The 13,313-nt window shown below is 34.9% G+C and overlaps 1 protein-coding gene across 3 annotated transcripts in view; it reads right to left on the minus strand.

The window, feature by feature from the left end:
- RABGAP1L (RAB GTPase activating protein 1 like) overlaps positions 1-13,313 on the minus strand; it is a 741,733-nt gene that overhangs the window by 606,600 nt on the left and 121,820 nt on the right. For all 3 annotated transcript variants that reach the window (XM_017529899.2, XM_037739059.1, XM_017529900.2), the window contains 2 exons: positions 9,614-9,716; positions 5,629-5,795 (listed from right to left, as the gene is read on the minus strand). In XM_017529899.2, coding sequence (XP_017385388.1) covers positions 5,629-5,795; positions 9,614-9,716 — 270 coding nt within the window. The remainder of the gene's footprint in view (positions 1-5,628; positions 5,796-9,613; positions 9,717-13,313) is intronic.

Below are 13,313 nucleotides of genomic sequence, written 5' to 3' on the forward strand. Positions count from 1 at the left end.
AATACAAAAAATTAGCTGGGCATGGTGGCGCGTGCCTGTAATCCCAGCTACTCAGGAGGCTGAGGCAGGAGAATTGCCTGAACCCGGGAGGCGGAGCTTGCAGTGAGCTGAGATCACGCCATTGCACTCCAGCCTGGGTAACAAGAGCGAAACTCCGTCTAAAAAAAAAAAAAATAATAATAATAATAATAATAATAAATGATCTAATTTTCACATGAAGCTACAAAAAGAAATACAAGTGAAACTAAAGCAGGGAAAATAATGGAACAATAAACAGAAGAGAAAACAGAAAAAAAAAAATAAGAAAATCAAATCTGGCTCCTTGAGGGGAAAAAGTCAATAAGTTGTGGACTTCTACCTAGGCTGATTAAAACAAAGGGAGAAAACAAATAAATTAACCAATGCCAGGAATAAAAGAAGATCCTACAAATCCTACAGATGTTAAAAAAATAAGGCAACATTTTGAGCAATAGGCTAGATAAAATTGAAAAATTCCTTGAAAGACAAATCACCATTTCAAGAAATTTAAATAATAATAAATGGATGGACAGGTGCAGCGGCTCATGCCTATAATCCCAGCACTTTGGAAGGCTGAGGTGGGTGGATCATGAGGTCAGGAGTTCAAGACCAGCCTGACCAATATGGTGAAACCCCATCTCTATTAAAAGTACAAAAATTGCCCTGGCATGGTGGCACATGCCTATAGTCCCACCTACTCGGGAGGCTGAGGCAGGAGAATCACTTGAACCTGAGAGGTGGAGGTTGCAGTGAGCCAAGATCATGCCACTGCACTCCAGCCTGGGCAACAGAGCAAGACTCCGTCTCAAAACAATAAATAAATGCAATAAATCCAATATCTACTAAATAAAGCATATTCATAATTTAAAAAGCTTCCCACAAAGTAAACTACAGGCCCAGATGGTTTCATTGGTGAACTCTATCCAACAACTAAGGAAGAAATAATACAAATCTTATAAAAATTCTCCCAACAAATATAGGAAGAAACAATTTCCAACTCATTTTTTTTTTGGGCACAAGACAAGATGAATACTAAAATCCAACAAAGACATTATAAGAAAACCATAAACGAGTATGTCTGATAAAAATAGACATAAAAATTATTTTAAAAGATATATAAATATAGAGTGATATATAAAAAGAATACCATATGACCAAAGGAGACTTAACCAAAGGAATGCAAGGTTGGCTCAATATTTTAAATATATATATATATAATTCAATATATGGATAAGAAAAAAATGGGGAAAAAACCCAGTAGGTGCAGAAAAACATTTGATAAAGTCCCAACACAGTTCACGGGGGGGGGAACTAAGCACGACAAGAAAAAGAATGTATAGGCATTCAGATTGGAATGATTCAGACGACATGATCATATATAGAGAAAGCATTAAGAATCTAGAAAAGAGCTGGGCAGTGTCTCATGCCTATAATTCCAGCACTTTAAAAGGCTGCAGTGGGAGGTTTGCTTGAGTCCAGGAGTTTAAGACCAGCCTGGGCAACATGGCAAGACCCCATCGCTACAAAAAAATTAAAACCTAGCCAGGTGTGGTGGCATATGCCTGTAATGCCAGCTACTTGGGAGGCTGAAGTGGAAGGATTGCTTGAGCCCAACAGGTAAGGGCTGCAGTGAGCTATAAGTATGACACTGTACTCTTCCCTGGGCAAAAAACCAAAACCTTTTCAAAAAAAAAAAAAAAAAAAATCTAGAAAAGCTTCAAAAACAAGTTAATTTTAGCAAGGTTGCAGGAAATATGGCTAATATACAAAAATCAATAGTTTTTATATATTCTAAAAATAAAAAAATTAAAATTAAAATTTGAAGAATGCAACTTATAGTAATATCAAAAACATGTGTGTTCTGGGGAATTACATCAACAAAATGGCAGAATAGGAGGCCCCAAGCTCTAGAACCCATCACAGAAATACCAACTAGCAACTATCCACATATAAGAACATCTTTGCAACAATTCCAGAAGCACAAAACTTAGAAAAGTTGTATTGGAAGTGTAAGTGGAACAATTTCAATGTGATCATGTTGCCACGACCCCAGGCCAGCACAGTCTCATGCCAAGAGAGATGTGCTGAGTCTATGGTTTTGCCAGCAGACCAAAAAACAGCATAAGGTGAACATCTAGCTTCCCCAATATTCCAGGATGCTTCCCAAAAGGCCAAATTCTGTCTCTTCTTCTACAGAATACTGAGAAATTGTCAGGACAAGACCACATGCAACAAGCACATGTATCTTGGCAAGGCACCACATCCTGCTGACAGCTTCACCTGACAAGGAGTCCAGGCAGCAGCTCCTCCCACCTGCAGAGCAATCCTGGCACCCAGTCTGGCCAGGGAGTATAGTTGGAAGTACTATGTGGCTGGGTTTCCCAGTCAGCTATCCAGTCCAGCTGCAGAGCACAGCTGGCAACCATGCCCAGACAGGGAACCAAGCCAGCAGCCCTAAGTATAACCTGCAGTCATATAACCCACCCAACCAGGGAGCCTAGCCAATAACTACATCAAATAGTGAGGAGCAGCCTCCAGCCCCAACCAAGTAGGGAGTCCAACCAGTAGCCCCACCTGACTGTAACACCATCCAGCTGTAAAGCCTAGCCAACAACCCTGACCAACTGTGGGGCACAACCTGCAGCCCCACCTAACCAGAGGCAATTACAAAGCCCATCCAACAGTCCTACTTGACCTCAGATACCAGTCAGTGGGCCTGCCCAACCATGGAGTTCCACCAAACCTTAGAGCAATGGCAGCAGCCCCACCAGATCAGAGACCCCAGCCTCACTTGCTTGCATATGCTACCAGCTGGCCCATCCAGAAGCCCAGGCTTAGCAGACTAATAAAGGTCCTTCCTTGGCCAAAATGAACATGTAAAGGCTGAAAGAGGTGATCACTTCCTAAATTGTGCAGACACTAATACAATGCTATGCAGATCACAAAGCATCAGGGAAACGTGATACAACTAATGGAAACTAATAAAGCTATAATAACTGACCCTAAATAAATGAAGATATGAAACTAACAATGTATTTAGAATAATCCGTTTAAAAATCAGGGAACTACAAGAAAACACAGACAACTAAACTAATTAGGAAAACAATACATCGAATGGTGATTATTCATGTGTATAAACTTGTCAAAACTCATCAAAATGTACTATTAAATGGGTACATTTAACTGTATGCTAACTACCTCAATAAAGTTGATTTAGAAAAGAACTCTGAATGTGGACTCCAAAGTTTCACATGATCAGGGTCCTGGTTTCCTCTCATCATCAATTATTGTGCTTCCAGTCTTTTTAGTTCTCTGGGCATTTATACTTGCCTTTTTCCCACTTACACCTAATTAATGTCTATTCCTGTTAGATCTCAGGTCAAACAACGTTCTCCAGTTTACTTTCCCAGCTTCTGTTTCCATCCTCTTGTTAAGTGCTCTTTTTGCTCCCAGTAATTGGAAAATGAATGAAAATGAAATGCCATTTGGCCCTGAGTGGACACTAAACAGGAACAAAACAGACCTTCCTACACCCCCAATGCTCACACATAAAGTCCTGCTATATTTGAGAGAAGAAAGCTACCAAGAAAAAATAGTTTGGGAACAGGGCATCTCATCTACTTTGGTATTGCCCCCAGGAGTCTGGTCTAAACCTGTTTGGGTATAGGGCAAGTTCTGGTTTCATTCAATAAGTCCAATACTCTCAGAATGAAAGAAAAGTTCTAGGTGTCTAAATCACTTAAAACTGAAATCAATGCATTCTCTCTTTATTTCTTTAAAGTAGTAATGGCCTAGACCCATGTTTTCAAAGGTAACTTAGAATCACATTAGGTGCTCACCTAATTCCTTCTTTATACCAACGTTCTATAGTTTAGACCAACATCTCCAGTTACCAACAACCATCCCAAACCAACCCACTCTTTGGAGCTGCAGAAAGAAGCTAGTCTGGGCTTACAGCAGCATAGTCTGGTTAAGGTAAGGAGTTGTAGTCTCAGATCTTGCAATAATTACTTGCATGAATTTTAACAATTACTTTAACTTTTCTCTCTCTCTCTCTCCATATATATACACACACACACACACACACACACACACACATATATATATATTTAATGAATAATATATGTAAATGAACTAATATATATTTATATATATATACATGAACTAATGATCTTAGGAACTAATTTTATATATATATATAGAGAGAGAGAAGTTAAAGTAATTGTTAAAATTCCTGTAATTATTGCAAGTAATTATATATACAGATGAACTAATGATCTTAAGAATTAATGATATATATAGATAGATAATAAATATAGATCTAGACATATAGAGAGAGAGACAGACACACAGATAAAAGTACTAGAACTGGGAAAAACCTAACTTTTTCTCATATCTTTATAAGGTACAATTTACATTATAATAATTTATCATCATTAGAATAATGGCAACTCACTTTCTATACAGCTCCTTTATTCATGATTATGCAACTATGAATAATTCTTTGGGTCAAAATGAAGAATTATTGGATAATCATAACGAGTAAGCTATTTAAAAAAAAAAGGAAGGACAGAAGGTTGGGGAGGAAGGAAGAGAGGGAAAAACTCTCATAATAAAATATTAAAAGATGCTCAGGAGACTGAAGTGTGAATATTGCTCATATAACCTTCATTAGCATATGCTATAAAAGCAGTTCACACAGTAATGAAAGGTGAGTCAAGTAACAGCCATAATAATTTTATGAAAGATTTTTTTAAAACCACAATAATTTCCAAGTACATAATATATGAAGACAAAATGAGCCATGGCAAGTTTTTTAATATAAAAATGAGTAAGAGGCTTCTATATTTGTTCCCTGTGCTGATGCCTGCTTTTATCACACAGCAGTTCCCATATTATCATATATGAAGCAGCAAGCATTTTAAAACTTGGGAGAATTGAAGTACTAACAAAAACAGCATATAAAAGATTTTCATTATTCTAACAGAACATTTTTATCCTGATTTTTAAAAACTGACACTATTAGAATTCAAGTTATTTTTCATTGTTATCTGTTTCCTTCACTATAATACAAAAATTACATACTTTACTAACACTAGCTAATTTAAGGATATTATAGAAACCATAATTTTGTTCATTTAATATTAAAATAATTTTATAACCTCACTAAGTCCAACAAGATGTTCATATAAAGCTGTCTAATATTACAGGCAGAAATAACAATAGAAATTAGGTCTTTCTTGGAAACTTTTTCATTAAAATTTTATAAGCCTATGATATTTCTGTGCATTGCCTTTTTAATTTTAAGTAATTGTATGTAAAAGGCAAAAAAGTTATTTTATATGCAGAATCAATATTTCTGTTAAGAAGGTTTATGACATTACAGGTTTCTAGGGAAAAAGTATATAATTATTAAACTAGCTGGGTTTTTTTTAGCTTATATTACCTAGATGTGAATTTTTCAGACACTCTATTGGTTGACTTCAAATATCATTTGATTTCTTTGAGGAATTGTATTGCTTTGCAACTTCAGGAATTATCTTGGCATTAAAGAAGAGGTGTGGAAAGAAAAATGTATGTTACCATATGAAGAGAACAAAAAGGTCCTACCTGTTTCAATCTCATGAAGAAAGTCTCTGTGAAAGTCTTTCTGCTGAAATACCAAAATCGCTCATTTGCAGGGTACACACGGACTACTGTCTCCAGGAGAAAGCGAACAGGCTCTACCACCTCTGTGACTACCATATCCACTGCCACAGTCATGTATACTCGTTTATCTGTAGTAGAAATTTTCAGGGTTTTATGCCAGTTTTATTATTCCTTGATTATTTTAAACAAAGTTTCCTCACTTATGAAAGAATTAAAGTTCTTTACAATTATAGTAACATCTATGTTTATATTTAAATGTTATATTGACATTATGATTAAATAAGTATGCAAGTATTCTAAGCATGTTTCTTAGAAACTAATGATCCTAAGTGTACATTAATAAATTGCCTGACAATTTTTCTTTTTCCATTCCCCAAATTAGATTTTTAATATAAAAATAAATAAAATACAATAGTAAAGGATATCTTTTAGTCTAAAACTATCTGACTTCCCAAAGAACCTCTAGAAAATCACAGAGATTTGTCCCTTCATCTTGTAAAAAAGAAAATAGAAATTACTAGGTTTGTTTAATGAGTTGCATGGGAAGAACTGTCAAAAGAGACACTCGCCTTCTCTGTGTTAAACTTGTATACATAAAATGTGATTGAAAGCTGGGAATGATGGCTCACAACTGCAAAAAACTTTGGGAGGCCAAAGCAGGCAGATTACTTGAATCCAAGAGTTCGAGACCAGCCTGGGCAACATGGCAAAACCCCAACTCTACTAAAAATACAAAAAATTAGCTTGGCATGTTGGTGCACGCCTGTAGTCCCAGCTACTCAGGAGGCTGAGGTGGGAGAATCACCTGAGCTCAGGAAGTTGACACTGTAGTGAGCCGTGACTACACCACTGCACTCCGGCCTGGGCAACCAGAGTGAGACTCAGTCTCAAAAAAACAAAAAAAAAATGTTACTGATATAAATATTTCCATGCTGTATGCTTCAAGAAAAGTCTCCAGAGATTTTTCAGTACCCTCGTTGTTGTAATACATATTTACCCTTAGGAAAAATTAATCAAAGTTTCAAAGAAATAGTCCTGTGTAGTTTTCATATATATATATGAATATACATATAAATATTCATGTATGTGTGTGAGTATATATACACATATATATGAGTCCTGGCCAGTGCTTTTAGACAACAACAGTATGTTTTATCAGCCAAAATTCTAGTTATGATTTGAAATGTTTACTAGGCCACAGCCTTCCTTTAATTAGAATCTAGAATCTTCTAGGCCAGTGTCTATAGGTTTCTTCAGTTTCACTATGACGGGTTGAAACACGAATTTCATTTTATTTACTCTGCTTGATATTCATTGAGGTTTTTGTTTTTTGGTTTTTGTTTTGAGATGGAGTCTCGCTCTGTCGCCCAGGTTGGAGTGCAATGGAGCAATCTTGGCTTACTGCAACTTCCGCCTCCAGGGCTCAAACAATTCTTCTGCCCCAGCCTCCCTCGGAGCTGGGATTATAGGCACCCATCACCACACCCAGCTAATTTTTAACATATTTTTATTAGAGACGGGGTTTCACCATGTTGTCCAGGCTGGTCTTGAACTCCTGACCTCAGGTGACCCGTCCACCTCAGCCTCCCAAAGTGCTGGGGTTACAAGTGTGAGCCACTGCACTTGACCTCATTGAGGTTTTTGAACCAATTGCCTGGTTATTTCATACCATTTTGTAATTTCCTCATTCCTTTATAAATATTTTTAAAACCTATTTGTCTACAAATTTTACTTATCTGTTAAAGGAAAGTCCAAATAACCAAGGCCATTATTAGAAGAAACCCTCAATAGTGTTTTTTAATATTATACAACATTTAGATTCATCAACTACTTCTCTATCAATATCAAATTCAGTAACAATTTTATCACATTCTTACTAAATAGAGTCTTACTAAAAACACCTGCCAATTCAAGAAAAACTAAAATTTGCTAGACATTGTACTTGACCTGGAGAACCTTAGAGAAAGAAGTAAGAATAACACAAGACAGAATGTAACATTCAACTGAATCTTAGTGCAGTGGAAATATCCAAGGCTTTTCATCTCTCAGGGCCTCAACTTCTTCCATTAAAATCAAACTTTATTTGATAACAAATTATCTGACTAATGTGTAATTTCAAGGACATCATTTAGAAATTTTAAAGATCAGGGCAATATTTTTGTGTGGCATATGAAATAATTTTAAATTTAAAACATATACTTTGGATCGGAATAGTATACTATTATATCATTTATTTTAATAAATATAGTTTATTAGTAATAAACTAATAAATTAAAATTTAGTTTATTAGTAATAAATTTTAAATTTATTTTAATTTATTAAAATTTTAATTTATTAATTACTAATTAACAAATAGTTTATTAAAATAAAGTATATAATAGTATATTTTCTTTTATTTGTGGACCAAATGTATATTTTATTGCAAAATAAAATTAAACTAGGTGTTACATTAAAAACATGAAAACTTTTTATAACTTGATATGCAAAATTCTTATATTTTGTTCTTCAAAACTGTCAACTGGCTTATTTCTATTATTTTTGTGGCTTCTTTCTGAACAAGTATAAGAAAGAAGGTTACAGGTATTTGCATGCCTGCCTCCAGAAATAACAAATTGTGGGTGTAAAAATTATTTACTGTTAATAAATGGTAAGTTAAATTTTATATAATCTTTTCTTCTTTTTAGCCCTCATTTTTAGACACCTCAATATGTGATCAAATGCATGTGATTTACATAAATGGTGAATATTCTCTTCAGAAAATGAAAGAATTATCATTATAATGCTCTTTATTAATATATTATATTTTCATGTCAGTATTCATGAATGCTTCTTGTCATTAACCGAAAATCTACTGTGGGTATAAACTAAATAATATAAAATTAATGATAAAACAAACTGATCCATTATATTCTAAATACAAATTAATGGTTGAATGACGGTAAAGTATTTAGGATAGGAATATAACTCATTGGGTAGTTTAAAGGTAGATGATGAAGGAGCAAAAAAACATAGGCAATTAACAGCTATCTGGATAAAGTAAGAACAAGAAAACACAATGGAAAAATGACAAATATAACTAACATTTATATATTCTGTTCAATATTAGATATGATAAATAAAATAAAAAGGTAAAAAGCTAAGAAAAAACTATTTGCTACAATTGAAATCTTTACTATATATTACTAGCATCCCAAAGGCCAAAAGACTGGAGCCAATAATTAATAAATGAAAAACTATTAAGTAACTATAATACAAAAATAGTTAAAATAATAATTTTAAAATATTCAAAATTCCAAAATATTTCCTTTTCATCATATTCTTTAATATTTCTCTATCACTACTCTCCCCAAATGAAATAATTCTATAGTGGTTTATAAAAAACAAAGCCCAAATGCTTTCTCTATAATCTAATAAAATTAATTCAGACCAAGTGCAGTGGCTCACATCTGTAATCTCAGTGCCTTGGGAGGCAAGATCAGTCAAGGCCAAAGGTTCAAGACTAGCCTGGGCAACAAAGCATGACCCATTGCTACAAAAATAAAATTTAAAAATTAGCTATGCATGGTGGCACACACCTGTAGTTCTATTTAACAGCTACTCAGGAGGCTGAGATTGGAGGACTGCTTGAGCCCAAGAGTTTGAGGTTAAGTAAGCTATATAGCATACAGTGAGCCTGTACTCTACCCTGGGCAACAGAGTGAGACCCTGTCTCTTAAAATAATAACAATAACAAAATTCATATATCTTTTGGGGAGGATTCTTTTAAATGTGGAGATTTCCCCCACAGAAGCATAAAGTATAAAAATGAATCTCAAATTCTCAATAAAAAGAATATGTCCACTTTAAACGAGTTCCAAATAAAAAAAAAAAAAAAAAACGACAAAACAACATTGTTCATAATATAAAATGTAAAGCAAATAATTAAGGAACTTTTAAGAAAAGTCACCTTTTGGGGTTTCCTCATTAAGTGCCAGAAATATTGGTGCATTGGGGTTCCACATGCCAGTGATAACATAAGCTCTCCCATCATAGCTCTTTCCCATGGATTCCTATAAAAATTCAAACAATATTTACTGATAAAAGACACATCAAGAAAATCACCACTTTTAATTATACCTACTTTAAGCAATCCAATTTATTAAAATTTGGATTTACATTCAAGCAAAAGCTTTATATTCATTGTAAATTCTTTTCATCCTACAAAAGCATTTCTTTAAATATTAAATTCTTCTACAGCTTTCTTCAAGCACAGTTTCTATTTAAAGACATGTACCCTTGGATAAAAGGTGGCATACACTTACATGGTGAATCACAAAAACATAATATTGTTACAAAGTTATATTTAACTCGATCTTGATGCCAACTGTCCAAATCTCATATACACATAAGGATGCATATAGTTTCCATTAAAACAAGGATATAGAACTAGCTAAAGACAGTTAAAATGAACTAATAGCTAATCCCAGCAGGGAAAGTTAATATTTTTCTTCTAATGTTCTAATTTTTAATAAATTCTTAAAATATTAATTTACTTTATAGCAATTAATACCTTTAAAATTAACACTTTTCTATATGTCAGATATTTGTATATTTTCTTACAATCGTAAATTAGTATCAGGAGACTAATTCTGGTTTGTAAGCAACACCCAAGTTTATTAACTCTCCCTCTACTGTTACACATACTCCCTCTTTCTTCCCTTCTCTCGTTCCTCTTCTTTTCCATTAAGACTTTACCAAGACAGCAACTCCCATAGCGAAAGCAAGGCTACTTGTAGCTTGTGTATATGTGTGTGGAGAGAGGAGGGGTAGAGGTTGTCCTATGAAAGAACAACACACATCATACAAGTATTTCCATATGCAAATGAACAGTATCTACAATGTTTCAATTTTTGTAGCAATTTCCTCACATTACGAATAGAGACTGTTGAAAGGGTCAGACTAAAACAAAGAAAAACTTTTCTTTTTTCATTATTGCCCATTCACAGATGAATCCCCTATAAAATTGTGTCAGTCATTGGGTAATTACTATGTATATTTTTCTAGTGTATTACTAATATTTCACTAATCAGATTGTGTAGCTTGAGTGCAGGGACCATGCATTGCAGAGATGAAATACACTCAAGGTCATTTGTAAACCAAACCAACTCAGCAGCCCCAACACACTCATAAGTTAATGGTCTCTCTCCCCCTTCTACACACACACACACACACACATACGCACACAGACATACACACCTCAGCAGCCCCAACACACTCATAAGTTAATGGTGTCTCTCCCCCCTCTATACACACACATACTCACACACACAAAACCAACTCAGCAGCCGCAACACACTCATATGTTAGTCTCTTTCTCCCCTCTACACACAACACACACACACACACACACACACACACACACACAGAGACAGGTACACAGGCCACTATCCTCCATCTCTACTCCCTAATTAGGGCGCCCATTTGGAACAGGAATGGGCATCTGACCCAAATAAAATTCAATCCCCTTCAAGATCAGAGCTTGTGCTGTGCTTTAGTGCTCAGAATCTCTTTCAATTAACAAATACCAAAGAAAGAGGGCAGTCACTAGTGGAAGCTAAAAGGTTTTCATGAGAAGTCAAGCCATGATAAGCCACATATAAGACAAAGTTATAAGATAACAAATATGAAGTAGGGAAAAAATATATAAAGAACAACACAGTATTAGAAAACTGTTAAGTGGTAAGAGAAATGGAGAAAACAAACATAAAAAATCCTTTAAAATTATAAATCATGCAGACAAAAAACAAAGGCAGATTATGAAAGACAGAAAGAGAGGGAGGGAGCAAGTATAAGACAAAATAGCAGAAAACATCATACATGTAAAACTGTTTCATCAAACTCTTACTTTTGTTTTTTTGTACAGTATAAGTATGCTAGATCACAATATAAAATGTATTTTTAACTGTGGGTACAGCTACTGGTCTAGTGTTAATATATGGCTAATTATAAAGACCCATGAACTTTCTGAGGAATCTCTAGGACTTTAAAATTTTAAATTGTGTTCCAATTCCAAGAAACCTGGTTCTACTGAGTTTTCTGCTTTTCTTAGTACCTTGCTGCTATGCTTTTCCCAGGTATCAATGACTGTGGATCAAAAATTATCATTTTTGGCTGGGTGCAGTGGCTCAGGCCTGTAATCTCAGCACGTTGGGAGGCCGACGCAGGTGGATCACCTGAGGTCAGGAGCTCCAGACCAGCCTGGCCAATGTGGCGAAACCTCATCTCTACAAAAAATAAAAAAATTAGCCAGGCATGGTAGCACACACCTGTAATCCCAACTACTAGGGAGACTGAGGCAGGATAATAGCTTGAACCCAGGAGGCAGAGGTTGCAGTGAACCAAGATCACACCACTGCACTCCAGCCTGGGCAATATAGAAAGATTCTCTGTCTCAAAAAAATAAAAAATAAAATCTCATTTTCTCATTCCTATACTATAAGTACCTTTACCAAAAATATTCTCATTATAGGAAAAATATGGAATATCTGTTACTTTTACTCTCCCCAAAAAAACTAATTTTGTGTGTACACACACAAACACACACACACAGAGTCACCTGTTGCTTAATGATAGGGATATATTCTAAGGTATGTGCTATTAAGTGATTTCTTTGTGCAAAAATACCATACTTACAAAAATCTAGATGGTATAGGGGCTACGCACCTAGCCTGTTGCTTCAAGGCTACAAACTTGTACAGCATGTTACTGTACCAAGCACTGTAGCAATTGTAATACCAAATTATTTGTGTACCTAAGCACAGAAAAGGTATGGTAAAAATACATTATAATCTTACGGGACCACCTTCAAAGTATGGGTCCATCATTCACAGAAATATCCTTACTCAGCATGTGATTGTTATATAAACGTAATCTGGCTATTTCACTGAAAAATATATCTTCATTTATAAATAGGACTTTCCTTTCCTTTCATGAAGCTCACATGCTATTTGGGAGTGTCATAGAGGAAGCAAAAGTATTAATATCTTGTTCTAGAGGACAGAATTAAGGCTAATTAGACAAAGTTACAAGAACTATGATTTCAGGTGATTATAAAAAATAACTTTGTAATAACCAGAACTGTCCTTTAGACTTTAACATAAGGTAATGAGTTTCTTTTCATTAAAAGTAGTCTAGCTGAGGGTCAATGTCCACTATGAAGATTAACAACACTGGGTAATAACAAATCACAACTGTTAACCATTGCAAATACAAACCCTCCTATTTGCCCAACTACCTGTTGCAAGTAAGCCCCTTCTCTGTCTAAGAGCATGAATGCTGACAACTCTTTTGATTTAGATACGAACTCAAAGGTGGGGAGGACTCTTCTGCAAGTTAGAGAGACATGGTGAAGGAGCCTCAGAAGTTTATACCAGTCCTATAATTCTATAATCCGAATTTAGGTTTTATGGACAAATCCCTGCAGTAATTCATCTTAATCTTTTCAACTCTGAAAGACCATGATTAATTAGGACCTAGGATCTTAAAAATTTTTAATACCTCAATCCTCCTAACCTACTTTCTCAAGGAATTTTCAGGGCTCCAAAATGCTAATGGCTTGCCTTAGGTAAAATCACTTTCATTACTGAGATGTGGTTAAAAATATATAT

Source organism: Cebus imitator, unplaced genomic scaffold (genome assembly GCF_001604975.1).
Source record: "Cebus imitator isolate Cc_AM_T3 unplaced genomic scaffold, Cebus_imitator-1.0 Scaffold62, whole genome shotgun sequence".
NCBI classification, from domain to species: domain Eukaryota; kingdom Metazoa; phylum Chordata; class Mammalia; order Primates; family Cebidae; genus Cebus; species Cebus imitator.